This window comes from Schistocerca gregaria, chromosome 3 (genome assembly GCF_023897955.1).
Source record: "Schistocerca gregaria isolate iqSchGreg1 chromosome 3, iqSchGreg1.2, whole genome shotgun sequence".
In the NCBI taxonomy this organism is placed as follows: Eukaryota; Metazoa; Arthropoda; class Insecta; order Orthoptera; family Acrididae; genus Schistocerca; species Schistocerca gregaria.
This window is the reverse complement of record NC_064922.1, coordinates 180,367,470-180,382,275: the sequence shown is the minus strand read 5'-3', so window position 1 is coordinate 180,382,275 and position 14,806 is coordinate 180,367,470. Positions and strand designations below refer to the sequence as shown.

At 43.2% G+C, this 14,806-nt stretch overlaps 2 protein-coding genes across 2 annotated transcripts in view; both read left to right on the top strand.

Annotated features, from left to right (window-relative positions):
• LOC126355299 (solute carrier family 22 member 7-like) overlaps positions 1-14,806 on the top strand; it is a 570,778-nt gene that overhangs the window by 89,150 nt on the left and 466,822 nt on the right. The window lies entirely within an intron of this gene.
• Positions 1-14,806, top strand: part of LOC126355845 (carcinine transporter-like) — a 361,113-nt gene that overhangs the window by 133,640 nt on the left and 212,667 nt on the right. Inside the window, exons 7-8 of the mRNA XM_050006305.1 lie at positions 976-1,190; positions 3,939-4,126. Coding sequence (XP_049862262.1) covers positions 976-1,190; positions 3,939-4,126 — 403 coding nt within the window. The remainder of the gene's footprint in view (positions 1-975; positions 1,191-3,938; positions 4,127-14,806) is intronic.

Below are 14,806 nucleotides of genomic sequence, written 5' to 3'. Positions count from 1 at the left end.
ACTTCATCTCTCAACTGCTGAATTGCACTCTGAGCTGAAATGTCTTGAGCTACATTGAATGTTTAATAGTAAATACTAGTATACCAATTACCCGAAAATCAAATAAAAAGGAAAGAGAAACGTAGGGAAACGACCACACAGGCCCAAAACAGCTATAAATTCGGAATTTACCTGCATTTCTGTGTCAGATTGCATCAACATGGATCCAGGTGCTGCCTTCCTGTTGTCATCCATCCTCATCCTCAGCACTGCTTTTGACACCAGTCGTTACGGTCCGAAGGGTGGCTGGCTTATGCACCATCGGTTACAATTTTATTTCGAAGATGGCTGTTTGTGGACAGGGACTCTCTGCTGTAGAATGATGCGATGCACAGTAGAAGAAGGTCCAGCTGTGGTTACAACTTATTTATTGCTGTTAGTTTACAATCAGGGGTCTAGGAAACTGCGAACTACAATGGCAGGCGACGTGATTACCACATCACAGTGTCTCCAGTGCGTCAGCCTCTGACTGCTGAACATGCACCCTGCTGCCACTGGTGCTGTGTTGACAGGAGGTTCTTTCTCAATGACTGAAGTATGGACAGCCCATCGGAGGTAGCTGTGTGTAACATCTGACTGAAATGTGTTGCAGTGACCCGAACTAAAGAGGTCCTCCATTGACACCTCAGGGGGATGGGAGGGAGATGGGTGGCTGGTCCATCGTGTAGTGCTCCAAAGATGGTGGCAAAGTGTGGAGATGTCCAAGTTTCCAGGAGCCCAGGTGTGTGTGGGGGGGGGGGGGGGGATTCGTGAGCCTACAGCGGTAAATACAGCTGCGTCACAGGTTGGCCCAGATGTTTGATAATGATTATCTGACTCAGTCTGGTTTAAATGCTGCTGCTGCTAATTGCTGACTTTGGTGTAGAAGCCGAGTTAGTGTCTGTTCTAAAGTACATCCATTCTGTGAGGATACAGAAGCATCCCATATGTTGACAGGTCCCTGTGCTGGGTGACGGTGGTAGCACTGGTACTGAGTGTGGGCATCATCAGCGTGAACCCGCTGGTGGCGGTGTCTGCTCAGGCCGTGGCGCAGGCGGCGTCTGTGCTGCTGCAACACTACTGCGGGACCCAATTCGGGCGCCGGTGGTCCAGCGTCGCGTGTCTGGCGCTGGTCGGCCTCCTGGGTGCACTCTGTGTCGTACTGCTCACAGGTAAAGAGCACAGCCCGTGAGAGCGCTCACACACCTCTCACACTTGCCCGCTAGCGCCCTCCTCCACCTACTGTGGATTGGAGATTTCAAACATCTGTACTGAGACCAAAATTAGTGTCAATCGAGTCAGACCATTTGGCAACAGTCGATCTCCACTGCCCACCAAACAAAGTGAAGCACTCAGATCTGGGAGAGGGAACACAATTAAAATTCATGGGTTGAGAGGGTATGTGATGTTGTTTCAGCAATTACAGAACCCAGTCAAATTTACAAAGAAGTTGGCCATATGAACCCACTTATCGGTATAATGTTGTATCTCTTCTCTCAAGGGTGCATGCAGCGATTTTTTGGGAAGGGTTTTATAAATCCGTTGTATCCTCTCCTGTGGCTAGCTGTCCCACCAGTGTTGTTACCCTGTCCTTGATATCCCGGATATTGCCACCGGAATCGAATTTATGATCCAGCTGCTCCCACGCATGTTATATCTAGGACAGATCTGACGATCTAGTTAGTCACAGGAGCACCTTAGCATCGTTCGCAGAGATCATATAGACATGTGCCACATGTGTAGGAGCTTTCTCCTGTTGAAAAAAAGCATCATTATATTGTCAGATGAGAGGTAATATTTGGGTTTACAGGGCATATGCCAGTGCTCCCTCAATCCTTGCCAGTCGTGACCTGAGGTTATACCGAAAGGTTCCCCAGACTATGATGCCAGTAGCAACACCGTTGTGCCTTTCCGAAACATGCAAAGAATGGAACCTCCTCCCAGGCCGCTTCAAACCCGTCGTCTACAGGGATCATAATTCCCTAGACCACCTACTGCTATCCTCTGTCGAATGGTGCAGAATCACACAGAACGTTGCATGAAGTCTATCACTTGTTGGATAGCAATCGCAGATGCGAAGGGGCTACGACGTACTTGGTGCGGAATATGGTCACCCTCCTTTTCACAGGGCAGATTGGGTCGGTCGGCTTGAACTTGAAACGAGGATGTCCCACAAATCTTGATACAACACAATTCGACGAGCTAGTCAAATGGAGACCCACAGTGAGGTCTCTCATGTGATAACCCAGTCTCATACAAATATGCAGCTTCTCGATGTTATTCACAGTGGTCACTCAACATCTCACGTACTTGAGTCTCCTCATATAGCACAGCACACCTGATAACAACACTAAACGTAAACAATACTAATGTAGAACAATGGCTATTCTACCAGTCACAGAAAATTGCAACACTAACCATTTGCATACAGACCAATGGTGAGCATGTGTACAAAGTTGTATTCACATCTGAGCATGTCCCCTTGTTGCTTCATATTTTGTCAGGCAGTGTGTGGTGAGAGGCACTAACTGTCATAAAAATTTCTGATCCAGGATAAAATCGTATGATTCCACTAAACCATGTCGTTTCGGCCACTTCTGAACAATTTTTGTATTGGCTGTTTCTTGTGATACTTGTGATACATAAAACAGTAACTGTCGATGACATCCCCTAGTGTCATCTCAAAAAGACTTGTTTAACCATTGTTACACAGTTGGTTTGCACGTTTTTCAGGCTACCTGCCACCTCTTGTGAATGATGAGTGATACAGTGATTTACAACCAACTGAAGCAAAAAACGCTACAGTTTTGTTTCAATGGAAGAGGTAACAATTGTTTAAATTGTAAATCTTGGGCGAGAATCCTACATCCTGCAAAGGGGTAGCTTACATTATTGCCCTACTGGCCAAAGTGGAATCACAGGAATATCTCCTGATCTAGTTCGTTATGCCAGCTAGTCATAGACTGAGTTCCCCTTAGTCATCTGTTTACGTGCACTTACAGGTAAACGGCATAAGGTGACGTGCAGAGAGTAACGAAGTGGCGTCAACAAAATTCTTCCGCCGTCTACCGGATACCCTGATAAGGAATTCTAGTTTTCTAGTATACGCAATGTAAGACGCTCCAACAGCACGTTGGAGACGAAAGCTAAAAGGAAGATTGAGAAATGAGAGGAGAAAAGAAAGGGACAGATGCTCTTGGCAGACTGGGAGGCTGGCAGGAAGTGGCACGCAGAAATAGTGAACTGAGCCAATCGTGACGATATTAACAGAAGGACTGGTTCTGCAAGAAGAGTGGAAGGGGACCTGAAATTTTTATACGGACACATAAAATTAATTTCCAGATCCAGAATGAGATTTTCTCTCTGCAGCGGAGTGTGCGCTGATATGAAACTTCCTGGCAGATTAAAACTGTGTGCCGGACCGAGACTTGAACTGGGGACCTTTGCCTAGGTGACGAGATACTTGAGGATGAATTTCGAAATGTTCCACGATAAGTCGAGGATTGGAGGAGACTTTCATTTGAGGCCACGGGAGACGCCTCGGAACCGCCTTCATAGCATAATTGGCAGACTCTAGACTCTGCATTGAAAGCAGCCACGTCAATCATTCAACTACGTAGCATGAATTGTGCGGCTGGTCCCGGTGGAGGTTCGAGTCCTCCCTCGGGCATGGGTGTGTGTGTTTGTCCTTAGGATAATTTAGCTTAAGTAGTGTATAAGCTTAGGGACTGATGACCTTAGCAGTTACGTCCCATAAGATTTCACACACATTCAAGTACGTAGGGGGGCTTCAGAATATGCAGAAAACATAATACTGTAACTTTCACCGATTGCGTCGCTTTCAGCATTCAACAGGCTTATTCACAACGTTTCTAACAAATCTGTTTCAGCTATACAGCCCACGTGTTTTGACTTTGCAGTTGGTGTTCCGAGTGTCGCCATGGCAGTGGTAGTGATGGCCATGCAGTTCTGGTCGTCGGCTGGTGCAGCTGTCATCAACCTTCAGAGCATCGAGGTGCACCCCACGTGTCTGCGACAGATCACCGCCAGCGTAGAGTGCACGGTTGCTGGTGTTTGCATGTCTCTTGTTCCGTACATCGTCTTTCAGGTACTCCGTAACAATGTGCTCAGCTTCTACTGAAAATTATATTGAACCCTTGAAAGCAACTGTGGCCTGTAACTAAATACTAGTTCAAGCTCCAAAAATCTGGTTTAGAGATAATTAGAAAAATGTTAATCTTGCAGCTCTTCCACCGGTCCGTCTTTCCATAAAACACAAATAAGGGAAATTTGGCTCATCCTTGATGCAAAAAACTTTTATTATTTATTTCTTTATTCCTAAACTAGTTTTGACAACAAATATCGCCATCTATTGTGGCATCCTTAATTATGAAATATGCTGCAATAGCATAGGTAGAAAACGTTGTAAAAGATTACTACATGTTCACTGTTTGTTATTTAAATATACTTTTGTATATGCTATCTACGCACATTTTAGAATTAAAGAACCCACTGAAGATGGAAATACTTTTGGCTGAAATTAATTTTGGAAGGTGGTCCGACAATTAGCATATTGTTGTGGTTATGTATAGCAGTTGTACAAAAGCAATATAAAAGGTGGAGATCACCGTACAACATAAAAACCGTACAAGTTTCTTTTCATATACATGTTGTTATCCTACGGTCAGAACAAAATGATATAAAATCTGAAGGTAATAAAATATTCTGTATGCAACGGCATTAACTTAAATAAGGATACAAGTGCCCTCATAGCAATTATCACTCAGTTCAGAATGTTCTCGTGAAGCCACTTATTTTCCTCTTTAACAAATGCAATCATTTTAGCTAAATCCCTTATCTTTCCTTCAGAAAACCTATGTTATCAGTGTAGTGTTTCCAGCTGCACCTTCTGATGATCGGAAGGCTCCACATTCCTCTTCAAGATGTAATTGTCCTTAAACTCTTCAGTTCCATTGAGAGTTGATGAATACAGAGTCCGTAGGCGTTCAGTAGCCAGTCTCATCCACTGTGGTAATGAAATATGCACGCTGGTGAACTTTTATATTTTTCGGCAGCTGACTTAAAGTCGTAAACATAGATTTGTGGTGTCGTGCGCGTAGGTTCAGTGAGAGGGGAACTAAATATTTCGTAGCTTCGCGCACCGTTAGCCCTTTTCATTTCTCAAAATCACGATCGCAGAACAAAAAGTGTATCATTTCCGTAAGTTAACCCTTTCCTGTTAGGTAAAGCCACAGAAGCATAGTCTTATCTTTGTTCTCCCCACAGCAGCAGTCAGTTCATGTTATTAGTTTCTTTTTAAAAGTAAATTTCGATATAAAAGTTTGGTGCACACAGGAAGCAGTTGCATTCCCATCTCTGACACGTACGGCCACATGTTTATGTTACCGGTTTGATTATCACCAACACGAATGCAAAAGTTGTAATTTGAGAGCTCCAATAAGTAGTACATTTAACAGTGCCAGAATGAAGGAAGAGTACATTCGTTCCCTTCGCTGCGTAGTTTGTTTCTTTCACTTTGAGCTCTACCTTCTTCTCTCTTCCTCCATTTTGGTGGAATTTTCCTTTACATTTTCTAATATTCTGTGCTATTTCTGTAATAATTACTTCAGCGTTGCCCTGTTGTTGCAACGCTCAGCAATTCACAATAGTGTACGCTAAGGCATTACCAGAGGCTTGGCACAAGACTCATTAATTGAACGTCGACAGTGTTAGACACGAATGTCGTTTTGTGGCAGCTGTAAGCATTATTTCCCGCTGTTCTTGTGCTTGTGTCAGAATGTGTGCCATTGGCCTTGGCGATCACAGCGGAATTTCACCTACAACTCAAATTTTAATTTTTTGGCGCTTCACCCGTTATTTACTTACATGCCCCAATTTCGAGTACGTGCTGCACCATCCAGTCACTGATGGTGATATTTTGAGTGTTTTATCTCACTGGAGCATGAATGTCCACTTAACTTACTCCAACGACAATCCAGTGTGTCTATCTTCTGCTAGACAGATTCAAGTCGAAGGTCAGTTTCTTACTGGGTTCTACGAAACCACGTCACATCTGCTTTCCACCATTACACGACTATTTAGTTCTGTTGCTTCTCCTCTTTTTCTTTAAATCTTGCTCAGAAACTTACTTTCGCTTCTTCTTCCGTAAGTATAACATCCTCTCTTCTTGAGCCGTATGTACTGCTTGCGGATATTTTGTATACTTGATGATCAACATAGATTTTGACACTACATTTCATCAAGACGGAATAGCTACCAAAACTCTTCGTTGCCTCTGACGATCCTTTAAAACTGTAACGATGTAACTTCTTCACATGATTTTATCTGTCTTTCCTTCAGCTCGCCGGCCGAAGTGGGCGTGCGGTTCTACGCGCTCCAGTCTGGAACCGCGCGACCGCTACGGTCCCAGGTTCGAATCCTGCCTCGGGCATAGATGTGTGTGATGTCCTGAGGTTGGTTACGTTTAAGTAGTTCTAAGTTTTAGGGGACTGGTGACCTCAGCAGTTAAGTTCTATAGTGCTCAGAGCCATTTGAACCATTTGCCTTCAGCTCAACGCATCGGACTCCGGAACTTGACTCATAAAGCTTCTACTTCCCACAATGTATATAACGATCCTGCTTTAACGAATTTCCGTGACGTAGACCATACCTTCACTTTAAGGTATCTTCGTTTCAATTACACAGATATTTCCTAGTTTACAGTAACCACAAAATTTACGTTGAGCTTATGGAAAGGTGCCACACCAAAGCACATGCTTACAGATCGGATTATATATTTAAATGTAAGGTACTTTTACGTTTACGATTTGTCTAAGAAAAATCACTAAAAATATATATTAAATCAAAATTACAATCATGACCAATAAATGTAGCGAAGAACATTAGTAGAATCACTCTACGTTAATTCCAGAGTAGAAAATCTCCGGCACCCTTTCCCAGAATAATTCTTTGTAATGGTCTTTGCTTATCCTGCAGATCATGCAAAAACTATTTTTACCTGGGCTGATGAAGAGAGGAGGTAATGTCACCTTGGCGAACCTTCGGGACACGTTGAGTGACCATTGATGTCATCCCCTGTCAAAAGAATGTCGTCCAAGTTTTAAGTGTCGATGTTTAGTGTAGTTTACTATGAAGAGAATGTGTAGGCTGCGCCATTTGTATTGATGATCTAAATGATAGGAAGGGCAGCGTGAATACCAGAGCCGACACATGGTGTAATCCTGTCAAATGGCACCTCTCAGACTGCCGAGCTTAACGTTATCTGAAATACTGTCACCTGCCATATGGCGTAGATCTTACAAGGATTGTGTGTAAAATTCTTAGCATTGCACATTAATAACAGATTTAACTGGGAGGAGCATACCACAGAATTGCTGAAGCGCCTAAACAAATATCTATGTGCTGTGTGAATTTTGTGAGACACAGGTGACGTAAAAATTTAAAAAAAAGCCATAGCGTCTTATGCCTACTTTCATTCCATAACGTCATACGGAACTATTTTCTGGAGTAACTCATGAAGCCAAGGTAATGATTTCCCAGCCCAGCCCAAAAACGTGGAATATGAATTACTTGTGTTGTGAACTCAAGAAATAAGAATAACTTTCACAATGATTTAAAGTCACCTACTTGGTTCGGAAAGGTGTCCACCATTCCGCAGTATACATTTTTAATAACGTGCCAGCAGCCATAAATCACTAATAACGAAGTTCATTTTGAGAAGAGTGTAAAGGATTTAATAATAGCGAACTCCTTCTTATCCATTGATGAATTTCTTGGCAGAACCTATTGAGCGTGTATGGTATTAATATTATCACACAATGTGAATATTGCTTACAATCTGACATCGGTCCCAATTTTGTGTTGTGATGCAATCATTGTAAACAAGTGCTGTAAAATTTCTTTTTTTTTTTTTTAATTTGATGATGAGTGGCTACAAATTCTCAAGAATTATCATATGCACCTAAAAGTGTTGAACATTTTAAATGAAAATGGGCTTAAGATTTGTTTTCTAACCGACTCCACATCAAGAACGGAATTTCATTTCAAGTATATGGATGGAACAGTACCTGTTCTGGGCGTATTTTGTAAATATTTACTGTGTATGCTTGCTTTCTGAGATGGTCGGCGTCCTTGAGGATGTCCTCACTATGCCGCGCGGGATAGCCGCGTGGTTTTGGGCGCCTTGTCTCGGTTCGTGCTGCTCTCCCCGTCGGAGGTTCGAGTCCTCCCTCTGGCATAACTGTGTGTGTTGTCTATAGCGTAGGTTGGTTTAAGTTAGATTAAGCAGTGTGTAGGCTTAGGGACCGACGACCTCAGCAGTTTGGTCCCATATGACCTTACCACAAATTTCCAAATTTCTCCTCACCATGGGTCAATTCGAACGAAAAGTTCATCTAGTCTAATCTGATCTAATGTAATCTATCTGCGCAAGCAGTCTCAAAACGTGCTTGGCTCAGACTGTGACGCACTCACCTCATACGCTCCAAAGCTAGAAGTGGCGTGGCTCCACCATAGGTGCCGCCACTCGCCCAACAACAACTTCCCTTGTGACGTCACCACCGTTGTGACGGCTTCCCATCTATTGAGGCTGCTGAGACCACACACTGACTCGACGCTGGCGTGACGTGAGCTTACCTCCTGTAGGTGTGAGGTGGTCCGCTCTCAACCTGCAGTGGGCGTTCACCTTTGGCAGCGGAACCTGTCCATTTCCAGCCAGGGAAGCTGCCGGATATGTTATTTTACCTGCCTGGAAGAGGAGGGACGATGTGTTGTCTCACCGACGCTGCTCGGATCGACTGTGGACAGTCTTTTGCTTCTTCAGCACTATCATACTTTTTACGAAAAAATTGATACAGGTTACAAAGAACAAATGTAAGAACATCATATCACCAAGCCATTTCTCCTAGTAAACATGAAAAGAAGTCACAATGGACGGGCATAAGTAGTTGTCAGAAAACTAGCTTTAATAACAGAAATTCATAATAAAGACAGGATTGCATAGATTCATCCCCTCTGGGACCAAAATATAATAATTCACAAACAGTTATAAAGCTTTATATAAATTATCTTCATTTTGAAAATAATTATAAGAAAAATTGTGATGATTATGACAGTGAGGTACTCTTGGCACTATTGACAAGAAGGTATATTACACAACACAATAAAAAGTCCTATCTATAAATAACTGGGATGAGGTGTGAGGTGAAGCAGAAGGGACTAGTTCCTGCTACTACTATTTCCTTCAACCTACATAACTACTCCAAATATATTTTCTTCAAACTACATCACTATAGCAGATATGTGCACCCCCCTTCTCACTACTGTCAACATTCGCACAGACCACAGATCCACAGGAAAACTACTGTGCCAGGACGACTTGCATCTGGTGTGTCTCTCTCAGGCTACTTCATCACAAACACCAGTTGTTGTGGATAATCTGCTATATTCAGATTTCCCCTTCTCAGTTACTATTGCTGCTTCGTAGGGACTAATCTTCAATGGCCAATGAGCAAGAATCCCACCTCTCTTCACAGAAAACCTATAGCTGGAAAAACACCTATAAAGTAAACAGTAACACACGGGCACAGCACAACCATACAAGGACCTGGCTAAACTCTCATGTACATATTATTTAATCCACTTTTAACAGTCGTCCCTGCCTCTTCTCCTTGTCAGCCTAATTTCACAGATGGCACTGATTATCTCACACGAGAGCTGCATTCGATCTATGTCATGAACTTTTTCTTTAGTTGGTCTTTCATTAGTACGAGTGTTATTCTCATTTAGACACCATTTTTACGAAAATTCTTTCTCCCAGTCAGAACTGCCATCGTTATTCACATTACACTCCTCAATAATACACTCCTGGAAATGGAAAAAAGAACACATTGACACCGGTGTGTCAGACCCACCATACTTGCTCCGGACACTGCGAGAGGGCTGTACAAGCAATGATCACACGCACGGCACAGCGGAGACACCAGGAACCGCGGTGTTGGCCGTCGAATGGCGCTAGCTGCGCAGCATTTGTGCATCGCCGCCGTCAGTGTCAGCCAGTTTGCCGTGGCATACGGAGCTCCATCGCAGTCTTTAACACTGGTAGCATGCCGCGACAGCGTGGACGTGAACCTTATGTGCAGTTGACGGACTTTGAGCGAGGGCGTCTAGTGGGCATGCGGGAGGCCGGGTGGACGTACCGCCGAATTGCTCAAGACGTGGGGCGTGAGGTCTCCACAGTACATCGATGTTGTTGCCAGTGGTCGGCGGAAGGTGCACGTGCCCGTAGACCTGGGACCGGACCGCTGCGACGCACGGATGCACGCCAAGACTGTAGGATCCTACGCAGTGCCGTATGAGACCGCACCGCCACTTCCCAGCAAATTAGGGACACTGTTGCTCCTGGGGTATCGGCGAGGACCATTCGCAACCGTCTCCATGAAGCTGGGCTACGGTCCCGCACACCGTTAGGCCGTCTTCCGCTCACGCCCCTACATCGTGCAGCCCGCCTCCAGTGGTGTCGCGACAGGCGCGAATGGAGGGACGAATGGAGACGTGTCGTCCTCAGCGATGAGAGTCGCTTCTTCCTTGGTGCCAATGATGGTCGTATGCGTGTTTGGCGCCGTGCAGGTGAGCGCCACAATCAGGACTGCATACGACCGAGGCACACAGGGCCAACACCCGGCATCATGATGTGGGGAGCGATGTCCTACACTGACCGTGCACCTCTGGTGATCGTCGAGGGAACACTGAATAGTGCACGGTACATCCAAACCGTCATCGAACCCATCGTTCTACCATTCCTAGACCGGTAAGGGAACTTGCTGTTCCAACAGGACAATGCACGTCCGCATGTATCCCGTGCCACTCAACGTACTCTAGAAGGTGTAAGTCAACTATCCTGGCCAGCAAGATCTCCGGATCTGTCCCCCATTGAGCATGTTTGGGACTGGATGAAGCGTCGTCTCACGCGGTCTGCATGTCCAGCACGAACGCTGGTCCACCTGAGGCGCCAGGTGGAAATGGCATGGCAAGCCGTTCCACAGGACTACATCCAGCATCTCTAAGATCGTCTCCATGGGAGAATAGCAGCCTGCATTGCTGCGAAAGGTGGATATACACTGTACTAGTGCCAACATTGTGCATGCTCTGTTGCCTGTGTCTATGTGCCTGTGGTTCTGTCAGTGTGATCATGTGATTTATCTGACCCGAGGAATGTGTCAATAAAGTTTCCCCTTCCTGGGACAATGAATTCGCGGTGTTCTTATTTCAATTTCCAGGAGTGTATATCTCGGTTGTCATCGAGTATTGAGGGTCCCATCGCAGAAAAGCTTAAAAAAAATAACAGTACACTATTAATCTTAAGCGACAACAAAATCCTATTTTGATATTTCACTGTGTGCAAACTAGTTGCACTTTAATCCTTCTTTCAGTTTGCGTCTCCCTCAGTGCATTAATAGCGTAAAAGTAGTGATGCTTTCCTTAGTGGCTGACAAATAAAATTTCCATACAGTCTCGCTTCCTACATTGACATGAACAAGGCACTTCCTTCTATCCAACATTCTCCTCATTACAGCCTCACATTTCTACAAGTTGACATATAATATCCCTTATTTCATCTGACTCATTGATGTCAAAACCTTGAGTGACTAACAAAATCTGAGATTTTCTGAGAGACACAATGCTGCATAAAAAGGAGTTCAAATCATATAGCAGTCTTCCAAAACACAATACTTAAATTCGACCACACTTGTTGTCTTTGTAAGAGATTACTTCCGGATTGTACTCCAGGATATTTTAAAATCGTGAGATCCAGGCCCACTACAATTTAACCAGGAAATATTTAGCCAATGGTGACACACATACTCAGGTATAATGCTAGGGAGAACCGACAGGCTATTCTCTTGACGTAAGGATAGTTAAGCACACAAGCAATCACACACACGAGACACATTTATGATGAAGAAACTCTATATCCTATAATCAACTTTCGTTTATTCCATGGAAACTTTTACATTTGACACATGATGCACTCCCTTGTAACGTTTGAACTGTAGACTTTCTAACTACGCTGCAGTCTGACGCACTATCCTGCATATAGATTCTGAAAAACTTCTGCTGTAGACTTCAGTCCGAAGACTAGTTTGATGCAGCTCTCCATTCTACTCTATACAGTGCAAGCCTCTTCATCTCCGAATAACTACGGCAACCTACATCTTTCTGAATCTGCTTAGTGTATTCATTTATTGGTCTCCCTCTACGATTTTTATGTTCCACGGTTCCCTGCAGTTCTAAATTGGTGATCGCTTGATGCCTCAGAACATGTCCTACCAGCCGATCCCTTCTTCCAGTTAAGCTGTGCCACAAATTTCTCTTAGCCCCAATTCTATTCAGTACCTCCTCATTAGTTACGTGATCTACCTATCTAATGTTCAGCATTCTGCCGCAGCACCACATTTCGAGAGCTTCTATTCTCTTCTTGTCTATACCGTTTATCGTCCATGTTTCACTTCCATACTCTGCATACAAATACTTTCACAAAAGACTTCCTGTCAGCTAAACCTATACTCGATGATAACAAATTTCTATTCTTCAGAAACGCTTTCATTGCCACAGACAATCTGTATTTTATATCCTCTCTACTTCCACCATCATAAATTATTTTGCTCGCCAAATACCAAAACTCATTTACTGCTTTAAGTGTCTCTTTTAATAATCTAACTCCCTCAGCAGCCTCGGATTTAATTAAACTACATTTCATTATCTTCGTTTTGCTTTTGTTGATTCTCATCTTATATCCTCTTTTCAAGACGCTCTCCACTCTGTTCAGTTGCTCCTTTGCATTCTCTGTCGTCAGAAACCCTCAAAGTTCTCATTTCTCCTGCATGGATTTTAATTCATACTCTAATTTTTTATTTTGTTTCCTTTACTGATTGCTGAATACACAGAGTGAATAACATCAAGGATAGGATACAACCCCGTCTCACTTCCTCCTCAATCACTTCTTCTCTTTCATGCCCCTCAACTGTCATCTGGTGTTTACACAAATTGTAAATAGCCTATCGCTCCCTGTATTTTATCCCCGTCACCTTTAGAAGTTGAAAGAGAGTATTCTATTTAATACTGTAAAAGCTTTCCCTAACTCTACAAATGTCAGAATAAGAGGTTTGCCTGTCCTTAACATATCTTTTAAGATAAGTGGTAGTGTTATTATTGCCTCGCGTGTTTCAACATTTCCATGGAATCGAAACTGATCTCCCCGAGGTCGGCTTCCACCAGTTTTTCCATTCGTTTGTATAGAATTCGTGTTAGTATTTTGCAACCATGACTTATTACAGTGAAACTTTTGTAATTTTCCCACCTGTTGACACATGTTTTCTTTGGGTTTGCATTTATTGTATTTTTGATGAAGTCTGAGGATATTTCACCTTTCTCATACATCTTGCTCACCAGATGGTAGAGATTTGTCAGGCCTGGCTCTCCCAAGGCTGTCAGTAGTTCTAATGGAATGTTGTCTACTCCCGGGGCCTTGTTTCGACTCAGGTCTTCCAGAACTCTGTCAAATTCTTCTCGCAGTATCATGTCTGCCATTTCATCTTCATATACGTCCTCTTCCATTTCCATAATTTTGCCCTTAAGTACATCGACCCTGTATAGACACTCTACATACTCCTTCCACCTTTATGCTTTCCCTTCTTTGCATAGGACTGGTTTACCATCTGAGGTCTTGATATTCACATATGCGGCTCTCTCTTCCCCAAACATCTCTTTAATATTCCTATAGGCAGGATCCATCTTACCCCTAGTGATATGCCACTAAATCCTTACATTTGTCCTCTACCCATCCTTTTGCAGTTCCTGCCGATCTCATTTTTGAGACGTTTGTATTTTTCGCCTGATTCATTACCGCATTTTTATATTTTCTTCTTCATCAATTAAGTTCATTATCTCTTCTGTTTCCCAAGAATTTCTACTAGCCCTCTTCTTTTTACCCACTTGATTCTCTGCTGCCTTCTCTACATCTCTCAAAGCTACCCATTCGTATTCTACTGCGTTCCTTTCCCCCCATTCTTGTCAACTGTTCCATAATGGTCTCTACAACTTCTGGTTCTTTCACCTTATCCAGGTCACATCTCCTTCAATTCCTACCTTTTGGCAGTTTCTTCAGTTTTAATCTTCAGATTATTCAATAAATTGTGGTCAGAATCTACATATTCCCCACGAAATGTCTTACAATTTAAAACCAAGTTCCTAAAACTCGGTATTACTAGTATATAATCTATCTGAAACCTTCTAGTGTCTCCAGGCCTCTTCCACGTATACAACCTTCTTTCATGGAAAACTTATGAGATACAAATTTCTGTGTCTGTGACAGTCAGTGAATTCTCAATGAAACCTTTTGTCTGACTCTTAGTTCCTTTTTCGAAACCGAACCTTTATTTCGTAATCTTCCCTTCTCTGACTCTTTGACAACAGTTTCAGTCGCAAGTTGAACAACGACCTTTGGCCTTCTGTCTTCACCAGGTAGAAAACTGACCAATCTCCAACTTCAGTTGGCAAATAACTCATATTTCAAAACTAATACGGGAGCTAATCCTATGGATTTGTGATGTAGCTAATTTATGATATTTTGGAAGTCTTTAAGTAGACATCTGAGGTCTATGATGCTACGAGTGATAAACCTGGTAGAACTTACATGATTCGTTAATTCCTTCATGATCTTACTGAAGGGTTAGAAGCAAGGTGGTAACTTTAGATATAGCCATCACTC